We start from the raw sequence: 17626 nt of genomic DNA on the forward strand, positions 1-17626 counted from the left end.
AGCCTAAGTCAGTAAACCAAGACTTAATACCTACCCTAACTACAATTTCAACCCCCCAGAAATGTAACCCTTAACCAGTCAACATGGGAATTTTCCATCAGCACTAGGAAATTTTCTGATAGGCCCCTTCCATTCCCCTTAGGAGGGCAACTTTATCTAAAACAATGGATTTTTTTTGCTAATAATTTCCTTTTTTCCATTCCCAATCTACCTTTAAAAATCTTTCCTTTTCTGGGGCACCTGGGTGATTTGGTCGGTTAAGTGACCGACTCTTGATCTCAGCTCAGGTCTTGATCTCAGGGTCATGAGTTCAAGCGCCACACTGGGCTCCATGCTGGGTGTGGAGCCTACTTAAAAAAAAAATCTTTCCTTTTCTGTAGCTCTGTGGAAGTCCCCATACTTGCTAAATGGGTTGCTGCCTGATTCATGAATTGATTAATAAAGACAATTATATCTTTAAAATTTTACTCGTTTGGGGGCGCCTGGCTGGCTCAGTTGGTTAAGCGTCTGCCTTCAGCTCAGGTTATGATCTCAGGGTCCTGTGATTGAGCCCCGCATTGGGAGTCCCTGCTCAGCAGGGAGTCTGCATCTCCCTCTGCCCCTCCCCCCCACTTGTGCGTGCTCTCTCTCTCTCTCTCTCTCTCTCATTCTCTCTAAAATAAATAAATAAAATCTTGAAAAAAAAGAGAAGAAAATTTACTTGGTTGAATTTTTATTATTTAACAGATTTGGTGGCAGGCAGCGACAAGATCCAAAGTGAACTTCTAGCAGCATTTGGGGACAATGAGAAATACAGGCAGGGTACCTCATGAACCCTTTGAATGCATGTGTTTCTCGCTGTTCCTGAGGGCTGTGGGTAAATTCTCTCTTGGTTCTGAGCTCTACTCTTTGTTCATTTAACTCCCCCAATCTAATTGGCTTTCCTTTACAGCCTGAGCTGCCAGATGGTTATGCCTAGAGCTGGCTGTTTTGCCTAGAGTCCCACTGAGTTGGGAAAGTGTCTGCCCAAAGCCAAATCCCTAGCCTTTCAGACCACAGTTCCCCTGGAATTGCTGGAAAACCCCAGCAAGGTTCCACAAGAATTGTTTGTGGTGAGCACAGGGCCTTCTCTTGGCAAAGACACAGTAACATCTCTTGGTTGTTGCTTATACATTAAGGTGCACATATTTGTCTTGTTTTGTCTAGATAAAGGCCATTGGTAAGAGGGATCTCAGAGACCAAAAACCTGGAAAAATTGGTAGGCACAGGGTGAGCATTTGAAGGCTATTAGAGCTCTTGCCACTTCAAGAAAATAGAGTAAGTTGATCACAGAATGGGTTAGACTGATACAAGTTCACCCACCAACCTCAAGAAAACCTCTGTACTGTAAAATATGTAAGATCCCCAACCCAGTGGCCCATTCCTGGCATTAGCTTGGCTCTGAGAACTCCAAAGTCTTAGCTAATGAAATCCTTAAATTCTAAAGAGTCAAGCATGCCACCTTCCAGCACACCTGCTTATTTTGAGTCTAAGAACTATAGTCCTAGAAGTTGTAGATATCTCGCAAAAGTGGCAAAATCTTAGTAAGCTTGTTTTGCATCCTGAGGAACTTGGCTCAGTAACTGTCAGGTTGAGGGTCCCCAAATAAGGCCAGACAGAAATATGAGTTGCACCCCCTTTGCAGCTAAATACGGCTGGACAGAAATATGGGTTAACTCCGTTTGTGCCTAGAATCCTACCAAACTGCTTCAGCCTTCAAGGGAATTACAACCCAGAAATACATGGTCGTTATGGGGACCGTTCCAATTAGATAAAATCATTTAAGAAGTACACTTGAAAGCAAGGATTCCCAAATTAAACAGAATGAGATACCTGTTTTAATTGGCAAGCAGAAGCCTCCAAAAGGTTTTAAAATTCCCACATTGTTTCATTAAAAGACTCATTGCGAAAGGCTAGTGAAAAATTAAAGAGAGAAGAGATACCCAAAACAAAAGACTCGAAGACTGACATTAACTCCCGCTGCTCCCCCCTTCCCTCTCTCCCCTTTGGAGTACTCATTCTACTAATCCTCTGTCTCACTTGGTTTTCCACTCTGAGAAGACTCCACACCGTAAACAAAACTTCACCACATTAACGGCCTTACATACACCCCTGTATTTACCTTCATAGGAGGACCCCTACATGGGCCCCTCTCAGAGTTGTTGAAACAGAGGGATTTTTCTGGTGAAACTGCTGTGTTCTTTCCTTAAACAGCCAAGGGGAAAATCTGGTAGATACCAGAGACTGCAGAGGGGATCCAGGAAAAACTGGCAGAAGCCAGCAAAGGGTGAAAATTCTTACCAGAATCAGTTCCTTTCAAATCTCTTGTCTCGGGGCACCTGGGTGGCTCAGTCGTTAAGCGTCTGCCTTCGGCTCAGGTCATGATCCCAGGGTCCTGGGATCGAGCCCCGCATCAAGCTCCCTGCTCCGCAGGAAGCCTGCTTCTCCCTCTCCCACTCCCCCTGCTTATGTTCCCTCTCTCGCTGTGTCTCTCTGTCAAATAAATAAATAAAGTCTTTAAAAAAAAAAAATCTCGTCTGTAGTGCCCAGTCTAGAGAGGAAAATACGATTTCACATTGTCCCTTCCTTTCCAAATCCAGACCCATTGGCTTATTGATCCTTTCTCTCCCAGAGATACCTATTGCCTTCTCATTTGTCTAGTTTTGCATAACTGGGCTTGGCTTTCTGCCCACATGGGACGTGCAGGTTTTGGTTCTTTGGCTTGTCATTTGGAGTGACTCTAGATCTTGGGAAGGTAGTATCCTTTGCACCCTTTTTGGGGACCCCTCTTACACCCATGGGGTATTATTCAGTACCACCAGAAATACTTAAAATTAGAACCATGTCCCCAGGGGAAAAAGAAGCAAACAGAATAATAGAGGTAGATCAACCTATAATGTCATTTAAGTTACAACCCAGTTCTTGGAGGAATTGAAAGCAATTGTCCTTATCTTGCAATCTTTATAAAACTAGAACTATAGCTCTAGAGGCTGTTCAAAGTTTACCTATTTCTTCACCAATCCCAAAACTTCCCCTGTTTATCTCAAATGGATTGTAAATTTTTGTCTCTAGGGAACCGAAGTCCTTCTTGGAGGAACTTGCATTCTTTTCCTTTCCCTTAAAGTTACACATCTTACCATGTCTTAGAAATGTAAACACAGCCCACAATCACCAGAGACTGAGAGAAAAAAAGGGAAAGAAGCCTTTTTTTTTTTTAAAGATTTTATTTATTTGGGAGAGAGTGAGTGAGAGAGTGCACAAGAGGGGATAGCGTCAGAGGGAGAAGCAGACTCCCCACTGAGCAGGGAGCCCGATGCAGGACTCAATCCTGGGACTCCAGGATCATGACCTGAGCCGAAGGCAGTTGCTTAACCAACTGAGTCACCCATGTGCCCCTGGAAAGAAGCCCTTTTAAAATACAAACCTCTAGGGCGCCTGGGTGGCTCAGATGGTTGGGCGTCTGCCTTTGGCTCAGGTCATGATCCCGGGGTCCTGGGATCGAGTCCCGCATCGGGCTCCCTGCTCCTTGGGAGCCTGCTTCTCCCTCTGCTTCTCTCTCCCTCTGTCTCTCTCATGAATAAATGAATAAAATCTTTAAAAAAAAATAAATAAATAAATAAAATACAAACCTCTAAAAGAGCTCTTTTCTCAAACTATAGCACTACCTCCTTAAGATTAATCCTAAGGACAAATACCAATCTTAAAAATCTTCTCCACAAATATTAGTAACTATAGGGTCTTCATGTGCATCTCTCTCTCTCTCTCTCTCTCTCTCTCTCTCTGTATATAGTAAATGTGAGATATTTTTTGACCTCTGGATGGCATTGCTAAAATTAATTTGTAAAAGTTTTATTTACTTGGTTTGAAGGCAAACATTGGTAAGGATTAGACATTCTAAAACTCTCAGAAAGAAACCAACCCAAATGTTTTGTCAAGTTCACACAATCTGGATAAATATTTGATATGAAAGCTACTTTAAGGTTGTTGGTTTAATTAAAGTAGACGTACCTTAGGGTGGCACAATCGGTTAAGCAACCAACTCTTGGTTTTGGCTCAGGTCATGATCTCAGAGTTGTGTGATCTCAGAGTTGTGAGATCAAGCCCCACATTGGGCTCTGTGCTCACGTGGAATCTGCTTGAAATTCTCCCTCCCTCTCCCCCTGTTCCTCCCACTTGTGCACACGCCCTCTCTCTGTGTCTCTAAAATAAATAAATCTTTAAAGAATATTAAAGTAGACATGTCTTTAGAGTTATCAACATTAAAATTAAAACTTTTATTCTGCCTTAGTTCACTTAAAGTCAAATAAGGTAATATTATCTCTGTTACAAATTTTAAAAAAATAGGGCGCCTGGGTGGCTCAGTTGGTTAAGTGACTGCCTTCGGCTCAGGTCATGATCCTGGAGTCCCGGATTCGAGTCCCGCATCAGGCTCCCTGCTTGGCAGGGAGTCTGCTTCTCCCTCTGACCCTCTTCCCTCTCGTGCTCTCTATCTCATTCTCTCTCTCTCAAATAAATAAATAAAATCTTAAAAAAAAAAACAAATTTTAAAAAAATAGCTTGGCGGGGGCACCTGGGTGGCTCAGTCGGTTGGGCATCCGACTCTTGATCTTGGCTCAGGTCATGATCTTGGTGTCGTGAGATCAAGCCCCATATCAGGCTCTCCACTCAGCGTAGAGTCTGCTCAAGATTCTCTCTCTCGGGTGCCTGGGTGGCTCAGTTGGTTAAGTGACTGCCTTCGGCTCAGGTCATGATCCTGGAGTCCTGGGATCGAGTCCTGCATCGGGCTCCCTGCTCGGCAGGGAGTCTGCTTCTCCCTCTGACCCTCCCCTCTCTCATGTGCTCTCTCTCTATCTCATTCTTTCTCTCAAATAAATAAATAAAATCTTAAAAAAAAAAAGATTCTCTCTCTCTTGCTCTCCTTCTGCCCCTCCCCTACTATCTCTCTCTCAAATAAATAAATTAAAAAAAAATAGTTTGGAAGAATGACTGACTTTGATGTCTCATGAAGGTTTTATGGGTAATATAAGCATAATTATTAAGAACAAGTAAATAGATATAAATAAGATAAAAAATTTAGGTAATCTTTTAAATAGTCTCCCAAATCTTTTTTGGTAACCTAAAACCTTAAAGTTTTTCTAAGTTAAGTTAAGTAATGAATTAAGTTGAATTCGTTAAATATCTATATCATTTGTAAATAAGATGAAATACTAAAACATCAATTGCTAAACATAAGTTTATCTTGTGGTACATGGCTGGCTTAGTGTAACATGTGACTTTTGATCTCAGGGTTGTAAGTTTGAGCCCTACATTGGGTGTAGAGTTTACTTACAAATAAAAAATCTTAAAAAAAAAAAAAAAGAAATATCTACTTGCAGCTTCTTATTACAGAAAAACTAAAATATATTTTGGATATGTTAGTGCTACTTGGAAAATTAAAGACATATGCTTCTAAAAATTATAAAATGTATTTATAAATTTGCCAATCTAAAGAATGCTGGTATGACAGACAGTTCCCATTTGCTTAACACTACTAGAAATAATGAAGGAAATATCTCCATATGCAAGGGGAGTAAAATATGTTTTTGATTTTAAAAAAATGTACGAGGAATGGAGATACATTCTTTTGAGGAAAAAACAGTTGTAGAAAGTTTGTGAAAAAGGAATCTCTGGCAAGGAATTGTGTATGTGGTTAGGACTGACTGAAGATTGGAACGAATGTTTTCACATCAAAACTAAGCTGGTGCAAAATTAGAATTTGGTTTTCTGTGTTTTAAGAGGACGAAGATTCTGTGTTTGGGCTTTTCTCGTTGGCTTGAGTCTTTTTGACCTGGAACATGTCAAAGAATTTGCTAAACTATTTAAGCTTATGTGATATGTTAAATTACATCAGAAGCATTGTCAAATAAAAAGTAATACTAAGCCTTCTTTATGTTGTAAGATTTTGGCACATGTGCATAAAGTCCATTCTGCTTCTGGAAAAAAAAAAAAGGCCCCTCATTGCCAGACTTTTGCCATCCTGATGTCCTATAACATGGCAACAGTCTGCTGCTGAATCAGAGAAATTAAGGTGGGTAAATACTGGCTGTCAATTAAATGAATAGTTGGGGCTATGGGAAAACTAAGATGCTGCTTAGTTCTTCCCAGCTGACAAACCCTATTTTTCAGTTTTTACATTCTTTCACCATAGGGCATTCAAGATGACCTAAAATTATGAATAGACATCGGTGGGGAGACTTCTATAATATTGTAAAAATAATCTACCAGCAATTTCTGACTTGTCAGGTCATCCTGGAAAAACTAATTTTGTTCCCAGAGCCTCAGACCTACCCCTCTTGACCCTTTGAACACCTGCAGTGGGAGTTCATTCAGCTGCTACTTCCTATGGATTACCAATATGTTCTTGTTTTTGCTTGTATGTTTTGTGGATGGGTTGAAGCCTTTCCCTGCTGCAAGGCTGTGATGCCCTCCCAGTAGCAAGGAAACTATTAGAAAACATGTTTCCCATTTGGGGCATACCTTCCACAATCTCCAGTGATCAAGGCACCCACTTCACTGGGCAAATCATATGAGCCTTAATGAAAACCTTGCGAAACTTCTTGGAATTCTATCAGGAGCTTGTATACTGAGCCTAGAAAACTAGGGATTCTGGAAACATGATCAGAGGAAGATGGCCCTCGAGCCCCATTGGAAGAGGAATCTTACCAAGTGCTCCTGATCACGGACACTACTGCAAAACTAGAAGGGATGGAGCCTTGGGTACACATTTCACAGCTTGTGAAGCCTCCACCTCCAACCAGGTCCTCTACAGACGCTGGAGACCTCCAAATCAAATTGATGAGGAAGAGAAGTAGCTGAGTCAGGGTGGAATGCTTCTGCCTCAGATGATGGATCAAGACTTTAAACTTTAACTAAACGCAAAACCCTTTCTCCTTCTCCTTTTTTATTCTGGCATTAGCCTGGAAAGTTAATGCCGTCATCTGTTTCTCCCCGGGCCACTGCTTAAGGAGGGTAGTCTTTGGAATTTAGAACAACCTTTTATTTCAGGCTAAGAGAAAATCTAACTTTTCACAAGCAAAATAAGACATCTCTTTGGGTGACTCCCCTGAAGTTACATTATTGAGTTAGAAAGGACCAGCCGGGAGGTTTTCATGATTCAGAAATTCACTCCTCTTGGAAGGTCCCTACTTCCCTGGTTAGGGATAAATGTAAATGAGCCTATGATCGGGAACTTCTCAATTCTTGAAATTACTGCAGAATCTGCTGCTAAAGCAACAGAGGCCCAACAACCATCCTTAGACTCTTTAGCCAAAGCTCTTCGTGATAGTAGGACAGCCCTCGATTATCTTTTAGGCGAGCAAGGGGGTACACCTCTGCTGTGGTCAACACCACCTGCTGTATCTGGACTAACCCTTCTGGGGATTTTGAGAAACTTAATTAAGTTTCTTATTAAGAAACTTAATTACATAAGATCACTGAGCAAGCTGCTTGGCTTAAAAGAGTAACTTCTTCAGTGGGGTCTTTCTTTGATTTATTTGATTTTAATTGTTTTGGGTCTTGGGAACCATGGCTCTGAATACACTCCAAATACTGGGAATTATCCTGTTTATAGTTATCATAATAATATCCCTGGTACATTGTATTCTCTCAAAAGCTTTAAATACATGTTAACTGCCAAGCACCAAGCAAATGATCCCTAAGACGGGAACATCAGAAAAGGAATGAAGAGGACAACCGACTTAAAAATTGTGAATCTGAAGTTGTAACCTGTGAATATCACAGAGATTAAGCAAAAAAACATCGTGACCTGTGAATACCGCACAGAGAATCAGTAACAGCTGTGAGAACTCTGGAGTGGTGGTAGAGAATGCTTTAAATTTTGATCACATCTCTCAGTTAAACTGAGAGTCTGATCAAAAGGGAGGAAATCATTAAATAGAAAACCACAGGCCTAAGATAACGGCTCCAAGCCAGTAAACCAAGACTTAATAGCTAACCTACCGGTAGTTTCAACTGCCCAGAAATGTAACTCTTAGCCAGTCAACATGGGAATTTCTGGGTCAGCATTAGGAAATTTAATGATAGACCCCTTCTGTCCCCCTTAGGAGGGTGACCTTGCCTAAAACAATGGATTCTTTGCTAATAGTTTCCTTTTTTCTCTGCTCTTTTTCTACTTTTAAAGACTTGCTTTTTCTTTAGCTCTTTCGAGCTCACCTCTGCTAGGATGGATGCTGCCCGATTCATGCATCAATTAATAAAGCCAATTAGATCGTTAAAATTTACCGCATTGAACATTGTTACTTAACAACTTACATTTAATTATTTTAACAAAATGTCATAATTTTTCTTTTAACAAAATGTATGGTTGGGAATGTGTAGTTTTGACCTATATTTATTTATATTAAGCACACACCTATCACTCTTATTAAAAGAGAAATATGCGATGTCAATTATTTTGACTAGTGAATGAAACCACTTTTAAGTTGAAAAATCTTGTTTTTTCCTGCATGGCTTTTATTCTGGCCTTTATTTCTCAGATTTTTCCTGTGATACTTAAAAGTCGTGAAGTAGGTTGCCTACTAAAAATTCCTGAGGCACATTAGTTACCACACAATGTTAGTCCTTGAGACACTTCTAGCTTATCATTGCTCTTTGTTTTTTCCAGGGTTTTTTTTTTTTTAAGGAAAAGGAAAAAAGAAAACAAAATGTTGACCCATGAGAATACAATATAGGAGACAGTGGGAGACAGTGAAATGGGCCGCTGCTAAGCCCAGCCATCTTATATTTGAACATTTTTGGCAGGTCGCCGATCAGCAGTCAGCCATGTTTGGAGAGTGCTGCTTCCACATAGGAGACGTGAAACTAACCATGGGAACTGGGACATTTTTGGATATTAATACTGGAAATAGCCTTCAGCATACTATTGGAGGTAAATAGTTAGAATTTATCCTTTTTATTGATAAAATACCACTTCTTTTCATATTTAACTTTTGTGACGCTGTTTTCCCATTTTATATTAAGGGTACTGTCTAACATATTTTTCACCGTTATTCTTAGAGACAGTTAATTTCCATTTCCCTTTTTTCTTTAAAAGCATGAAAAATGAGACAGATATTATTACAGAAAAACTCAGGTTTAGGGTATTTTGGTCAGTTTACCAAATATTTACCTGTAATACATGTTATATTTGTTTAAAACATCTTTCTAAGCCTCTAAATTTTCTCTTATGTGTTAGCAGTTCTTCTGTGTGTGTCTGTGTGTGTCTGTGTGTTTGAGGGGGGGTGGTAATTCTCAACTACTGATCCATGCATATTTAATGACAGTTGCCAAGAAATTGGTCTCCCTGATGGAAGACATCCTAGGATGTGTAAACCAAGAAATTTAGATTGTGGAACTACACCCTAAGAGGCCTGTGGGCTCTTAATCTGGGCTATGGTCTCCTAACATGGTTACTAAGAGGCAGATTTTAAAATCTTTTTCTTACCTTCCATCCCCCCTCAAGCTCTTCCTTTTCCCTAACTGGGAAAATGGAAGCTAGAAAATTTCATCATTGCATTAGGTTGTTTCTAATTAGGAACCTTCACAGATAAATAAAATAGCGTAGTTGGCTCTCTGTGTGTGTTTCTAGAGACATAGATATGCCTGTGGCTACTAAAAGCTAGTGTTTATTGTTCATATTAAATGCCAGGCACTGCACGAAGTTTTTTATGCATTAATTCAGTTTATTCTCACAGGAGCTCTCTGAGGCAGACCATTTTACAGTTGAAGAGACTGAGGCTGAGAGGTTAGAAACTTGTGAGACTACTGACTTCAGAGCCACTTTGCTATTTTTTAAGATAATCAAATTGTTAACCAAATGTAGATGTCTCTGCAATGAATTATCTATTTATTACATTTGACTTACATTGTTTCTTTGTTTTTAAGGCTTTTATCCACTAATTGGGTGGAAGATTGGCCAAGAAGTTGTATGCTTAGCTGAAAGCAATGCAGGAGACACTGGTACTATCATCAAATGGGCTCAAGAATTAGGTAAGTTATCTTTCAAACAGATTTCACAGGCCAAACTTAAAGAATTCAAGAGTGCCACAGGACTACCGATGAGTAGGGAATGAATAGATCGTTCAAATGAGACCTAAAAAGAACTATGCTAGAAGAAAATATAGGATACTATTTTTTTGACACTGGGATGGTAAAAAGGCTAGGAATTAAGGCCAGATCCATAAAGAAAAAAAAACAATAAACTTAAGTATATAATTATTAGAATGTATAAGGAGAGAAGTGTCATAAGCAAAGGTAAAAGACAAATTGGTAACAACAATTTGTAACATACGTCAGAAAAATTAATAAAGATGACTAAAGAATAAACAAAGGACAGAAGTACAGCTATCATAAATCAAGTGGCTATTAAAAATGCTATTCGGGGCACCTGGCTACTTAGTTGGAAGAGCACGTGACTCTTGATCTCAGGGTCGTTAGTTCAAGACCCATGTTAGGCGTAGAGATTACTAAAAAAAATAAATAAACTTAAAAAAAATGCTATTCAAATTCAACAGTCAAAGAAATATACATCTAAGGGCACCAAGTGGCTCAGTCAGCTAAGCATCTGCCTTCAGCTCAGGTCATGATCCCGGGGTCCTGGGATCGAACCCTCATCGGGCTCCCCGCTCAGTGGGGAGTCTGCTTCTCCCTCTGCCTCTGTCCCAGCTCTTGTGTACTCTCGTTCTTGCTCTCTCAAATAAAGTCTTTAAAAAAAAAATACACATCTAAAAAATTATGTCACCTGTCATTGGCAGAGATTAAGTAGTTTGATGATGCTCAGCACTGATGGGAATATAAAGAAAAAGACTATTCTTGTTTTCCTTTGTGATGAATATTAACTAGTATGGCCTTTCTGGAGAACAAGCAGGCAACATGTTTTAATTTATAGAGTGCAGACCCTTTTCTTTGTTTCTTAAGAAAACAAGGATGTAGGTAGACAAAGATGTGGACACGCATAAGTGTTTAATACAACAATTGGAAATAAGTTCCCATCTAGTAGTAAAGCATTTAGTAAGTAAATGCCAGTATACCCATACAATGGGACATTGTACAGTCACATATAATGGTGGAGTTGTATATCTTACTGGTATAGAGCACTGTCTATGAGACATTAAGGAGGGGATGAAGTCATTGCAGAACAGTCTATATAAATATTTCTTGCTTTTATTTTACAGCTTTATTGAGATATAATCCATATACCATATAATTCACCTACTTAAAGTATAAAACTCAGTGTTCTTTAGTATTGTCTCCAGGTTATGCCACCATCACCACAATCTAATTTTAGAACATTTTTATTCCCCCTAAAAGATACCCCAATAGGCATTGGCATTCTTGTTCTACCCACCAGCCCGAAGCGCCTATTCTGGACATTTCATATGGATGGAATCAAACAATACATGGTGTCTTGTAGCTGCCTTCTTTCACTCAACATAACGTTACAAGGCTCACCCATGTTGTGGCATGTGTCAGTGCTTCATTTGTTTTTATTGCTGAATAATATTCCATTATATGGATGCACCACAATTTATTCATTCATCAGATGATGGACATTTGGGTTGTTCCCACTTTTTGGCTGTTGTAAATAATGAACAGCCTGTATATTATGTAGTCATATTTCATGCAGAAGGTATGAAATGTTTTATACCAAAGAATTAACAGTGTGTATCTCTGATGATTAAATTATGGAGGAGGCTGTACCTTTCTACTTTGCTAATTTGAACTAAGCTGAGTTGTTTAAAGACAATACCAATTCTATTGGCAGAAAACATAACACTCTAGGAGGAAAATGCCAATCCATCTCCTTCTTCCTTTTTCTCTCTTTCTCCATGAGCCTGCACCTGCACTATAAGCATTAGATTAACAAAAAAAGTTTATTTCAAAGTTTTTTGTCACTTAAAAGTCTATTTATTTATTTATTTATTTACTTAAGAGAGAGACAGCACGCACACATGTAGGAAGGGGCGAAGGGAGAGGGGGAAGAGAGAATCTCAAGTAGACTCCCCACTGAGCTTGAAGCCGGACAGGGTGCTTGATCTCAGAACTCTTGAGATCATGACCTGAGCCAAAATCAAGAGTTGGACGCCCAACCAACTGAACCACCCAGATGTCCCAAAAGTCTCTTCTTTAAATGTACCTCTTTTAATTTTTTTTGGACATCTATCTTGATTATCAGAAATAGAAAATTATATATTTCTTCTCCTTTAGTTATACCTTCTATTAATTTTACTCCTTCCCAGAAGATGCAAAGAAAAAGCAGAAAAATTTCACATTCATCAGTTAAAAAGAATTATTCTTTAAAAAAAAAAGATTTTATTTATTTAACAGAGAGAGAGGGAGAGCGAGCGCGCAAACAAGTAGGCAGCGTGGCAGGCAGTGGGAGAGGGAGAAGCAGGCTCCCCGCTGAGCAGGGAGCCCGATGTGGGGCTCGATCCCAGGATCCTGGGATCATGACCTGAGCCGAAGGCAGCCACTTAAACGACTGAGCCACTCAGGCACCCCCCAAAAAATTATTCTTGAGTTCCGTGTGACATCATGTGCGTGTTCTCCGTAGGAATCTTTGCTTTGCTGGATTGAGGCTCATTCGCTGTGATTCTCACATGATGAAAACTCTTTTCTGGGAGATGGGGCTAAATGGTCTTACCTAGAAAGGTGATGTGATTTCTGGTAGAGGCACAAGCTCTCCTAAAGGCCAGTCCCAAGACAATGGGACTGTTGTTCTAACTGGTGGGAGAGATAATTCAGAGTTGAATTATTTACTTTAAAATTTTAGTCATTGATAAAGCTAAATCTTATTGTATGTATCTGTCTGAAATTCACACAAAAGTTGACATTTATTTGAATATATTTCTTTTTCTGAGAATTCACTTTAATGGGTATACTGAAAAAAATTAATTATGTTCAGGAGAACAAATAAATAAAGGTTAAAAAAAAAAAGAGTGATTGTGTAGGTGAGAGAGGCAGTTTAAGTTAGGGGGCAGTCCAAGCAGGGAGGACTGGTGAGGGAGGCCCTGAGCAGGGAGAAGCACGACCAATTTAAGGGACTAAAAGAATGCCCTGTTTCATCTCTGCAGCTGAGGCAGTTGCCGTCTCTGCTGTCCTCCAGTAACACAGGTATCACTTTTTTTTCCCCTAGCAGTATCACTTTTAATTGCTACATGTCACATCTGCTTGCTCCAGGCGATCCCCATAAGACTTCCCCATACACATTTAAAATTACCCAGGACTCGGGCGCCTGGGTGGCTCAGATGGTTAAGCGTCTGCCTTCGGCTCAGGTCATGATCCCAGAGTCCTGGGATCGAGTCCCGCATTGGGCTCCCTGCTCCTTGGGAGCCTGCTTCTCCCTCTGCCTCTCTCTCGCTCTCTCTCTCTCTGTGTCTCTCATGAATAAATAAATAAAATCTTTAAAAAAATAAAAATAAAAAAAAATAAAATTACCCAGGACTCTTGTTTACTAGAAATAAGGAAACTGATTCCTCTCTGGGTATGTTCCCAAGAGAGATAAGGTATCCCTCATTAGAAGGGATGAGATAAGGGGCGCCTGGGTGGCTCAGATGGTTAAGCGTCTGCCTTCGACTCAGGTCATGATCTCCAGGTCCTGGGATCGAGCCCCACATCGGGCTCCCTGCTCAGCGGGAGGCCTGCTTTTCCCTCTTCTTTTGCCTCTCCCCACTGCTCCTACTCTCTCTCTCTCTGTGTATCTCTCTGTCTCAAATGAATAAATAAAAAATTCTAAAAAAAGGGATGAGATAAACATTTTCTTATATATGAACTAATTGTAGGTGGTGGTGAACAGATACATGTTTCTGCTGGTGAGCATGATCTTAGTTTGTGGTCCTGCCTCCCTCTCTTCCTGCTGGGGGAGAGAAGTATGGGTTATTGCTGAAGCTAAAGTGGAGCCCAGCATGAACAAAGCCCTGAATTCTCAAGTAGACAGTGCAGACCCAGGGTCTGTAGAGGACACGACCTGAGTGTTAATGATGAAAATATTTGAGGCTACTAAAGACACTCTGGATATTTGGGGCGCCTGGGTGGCTCAGTTGGTTAGTGTCGACTGTTGATTTCGGCTTAGGTCATGATCTCAGGGTAGTAAGATCAAGCCCCTCATCGGGCTCCTTGCTGAATGTGGAGCCTGCTTAAGATTTTATCTCTCCCTCTCCCCCTCCCCCATCACATGCCACCCCCGCCCTGTAGTCGCTTGCTCTCTCTTTAAAAAAAAAAAGATGCTCTGGATGTTTTCTATGGATCCAGCCTGCTGAGCCAGGAGAAAATCCCCATAGCATGTGGAGAAGAAAGCTGGCCTGGCCAGTCCCTGGGAAAGCTTGCCAACAGTGGACATCAGTACTGTTTAGTCTGAACTGCTCCTCTTCCAGCCTGCTGGGGGAGGCCTAATCTTTATCATATATCCAGAAACTGGAGAGCCAAGGTTCACTCCCCTACCTCTCATTGCCTGACAACCTCATAAGCCTGACCCGAAAGAGAGCACAATGTAAGAACATATACACCCTGAAGGGGAGTGAACAACCTCAATACATGGCTCCTGGGCGCCTGGGTGGCTCAGTTGGTTGAGCGACTGCCTTCGGCTCAGGTCATGATCCTGGAATCCCGGGATCGAGTCCCACATTGGGCTTCCTGCTCAGCGGGGGGTCTGCTTCTCCCTCTGACCCTCTTCCCTCTCATGCTCTCTGTCTCTCATTCTCTCTCTCTCAAATAAATAAATAAAATCTTTAAAAAAAAATACAAAAAAATACATAGCTCCTACAAAGGCAGAGGTAATGGAAGAAACAGAAGGTTAAAATAACACCAACAAAAGTCAAACTTAAAGGGATGAAACAAAATATTACAAAGAAATGTTTGGAAAACAAAGAGTTTTGAAGAACAAAGCTATGATATATAAAATGTAAAAACAAAACAAACCAACATAAAATAGTGCTAAAAATCCAAATAGAAATCAGGAAGAATTTAAAAGCAAAAAAGAGAGAAATAGAAGATAAAACTGAGAGGTAAGAGATACAGAGGAAAGATCAGAGGAAAAAATATGTGAATAGTAGTCTCTTCTGGCATATGAAAATGTAGTTATGGAAATGGAGTTGCAAAAATGTAAAAATTGAAGCAATAAATTGAAAATAAATTTCCTTGAACAGAAGAAAGGCCTTAGTTTTCAGACTGAAATAGCTTACTAAGTTAAAAAAAAGATACAAATGAAGACAGTCGTATGTGTATGAATTATCTGATTCCTAAGAATAAAGAAAAGCTTCAAGATAGGAAGAACAGTTTATGTATAAAGAAAAAAATACTCAGACTGTCATGGAAGATAGTTGTAAAATTTGGAAAGTGGAACAACATGTACATATTATAGAGAAAAAAGAACAGTGAGCCGATATTCTGGTGCCTGGCTAAGATATCATTCATATTAAGTGGAAAAGGGACATTTCCTGGCCATGCAGTATATATTTTCTGAGGAAATTACCCAAGGAGATACTCCAAAAAGAAATAGATCAAAGATCTCAACATGGAGAAAGCAAAATGTATAAATAAAGTTTTTTTAAAAAAAGTTTTTTTTGCCCCCCTGGTAGCAGCCCAGACTTTGTTCCATTTTATTTGAACTGTTTTTATACCAAACTGATAAAAGATTTCTTACTGTAATGTAAAATCTTTATTTTTGTACATTAAGAACATAGTTTTGAATATTTCTTCAAGAGAGTGAAATTATCTTAACACTAAAAAGAGCCCTTAATTAAGCTAGGCTTAAATATTTTATGTGTCATGTATGGTTGTTCTATAAAAGAAAGTAATGTGGGGTGTCTGGGTGGCTCAGTCAGTTAAACATCTGACTCTTGATTTCTGCTCAGGTCATGATCTCAGGGTTGTGAGATCAAGCCCTGCTTCCAGCCCTGAGTGGGGATCCAAGCTGGGCATGGAGCCTGCTTAAGATTCTCTTTCTCTCCCTCTCCCCCTCCCCTCCTAAAAAAAAAAAAGAAAAAAAGTAATGTTTCTGTTAAAAGTTTCAAAATGTATTCCTTTTTTTTTTTCTTCCCATAAGTGATTTTAATTCCATGATGTGTAACTTATGCAGTAAAGTGCTGGTCAAAAATAGACAACAGAGTGTACATTTTTTCTGTTCTTCATTCTTCTTTCTGTTCATTTATGTGTGTTTTTTTTAAGATTTTATTTATTTATTTGACAGAGAGAGAGAGAGACAGCAAGAGACGAAACACAAGCAGGGAGAGTGGGAGAGGGAGAAACAGGCTTCCTGCCGGGCAGGGAGCCTGATGTGGGACTCGATCCCAGGACCCTGGGATCATGGAAGGCAGACGCCTAACGACTGAGCCACCCAGGCGCCCTGTTCATTTATGTTTTCATTTCAAGTTCAATGAAATCCTTTTCCAAACACACACACACACACACACACACACACACACACACACACACCATTTTCTCAGTGCCATACTTTGAAAAGCAATGGAGTGGAACATCTCAGCCTATTATGTAATATGGTTAGAAATAAATAGCAAAAACAGTATTTAAATGGTACTTCACCACATGGAAATTCCTCAGCTTTTCTTAAATAGAGCCAAGGAAAACTTTGAAACATAATTTGATAGTGTCCAAAAAATACAGAAAGTGACTATAATTCTGTAAAAACAGTACTTAGAGGAAAATGATGAATGCTTATTAATGAGAAAAAGGAGAGAAATATAATAAACTTCCCAGCCAAAACATACAAATTATACAACTGATAAATAATAAAAAGTAAAATTGATAAACTAAATCTCTTTTTTAAAAATACCTGAGAATTGGTACTCTATATATGTTTCACTGGGTATATATACAGTGAGATATATAGAGAGAGGTGAAAATTAGAACTGTTTTACTTTTGGGGCGCCTGGGTGGCTCAGTCATTAAGCATCTGCCTTCGGCTCAGGTCATGATCCCAGGGTCCTGGGATCGAGCCCTGCATCGGGCTCCCTGCTCGGCGGGAAGCCTGCTTCTCCCTCTCCCACTCCCCCTGCTTATGTTCCCTCTCTCACTGTGTCTCTCTCTGTCAAATAAATAAATAAAATCTTTAAAAAAAAAAACTTTTACTTTTTATTTTCAAACAGCTTCAGAATTAAAGTTGTAAAAAGAGCACAAAAACTTTTGCACACCCTCTATCCCAGTCTTAGTATTTTTTTAATATTTTATTTTTTTAAGTAATCTCTACACCCAATGTGAGGCTTTAGTGTACAACCCAAGACCAAAAGTCACACGTGCTATTGACTGAGCCAGCCAGACGCCCCCCAGATTTGCTAATTTTTAACATTTTGCCATGATTGCTTTATCTACCTGCCTACCATCCATCCATCTATCCTATATACTGCAGGACAGATAGATATCTATATAATTTTCTTTCTCTCTTTCTTTCTTTCTTTCTTTCTTTCTTTCTTTCTTTCTTTCTTTCTTTCTTTCTTTCTTTCTTTCTTTCTTTCTTTCTCTTTCTTTCTTTCTTTCTTTCTTTCTTTCTTTCTTTCTTTCTTTCTTTCTTTCTTCTTTCTTTCTTTCTTTCTTTCTTTCTTTCTTTCTTTCTTTCTTT

The 17626-nt window shown here is 39.6% G+C and overlaps 1 protein-coding gene across 1 annotated transcript in view; it reads left to right on the forward strand.

Annotated features, from left to right (window-relative positions):
- The window catches only part of GK5 (glycerol kinase 5), an 80968-nt gene that overhangs the window by 38455 nt on the left and 24887 nt on the right, over window positions 1-17626 (forward strand). The window contains exons 10-11 of the mRNA XM_025881205.2: window positions 8818-8944; window positions 9940-10044. Of these exons, the coding sequence (XP_025736990.1) occupies window positions 8818-8944; window positions 9940-10044 (232 nt within the window). The remainder of the gene's footprint in view (window positions 1-8817; window positions 8945-9939; window positions 10045-17626) is intronic.

The sequence above is a fragment of the Callorhinus ursinus genome, unplaced genomic scaffold (genome assembly GCF_003265705.2).
Source record: "Callorhinus ursinus isolate GAN/ISIS: 27379988/994484 unplaced genomic scaffold, GSC_fseal_2.0 scaffold1, whole genome shotgun sequence".
NCBI classification, from domain to species: domain Eukaryota; kingdom Metazoa; phylum Chordata; class Mammalia; order Carnivora; family Otariidae; genus Callorhinus; species Callorhinus ursinus.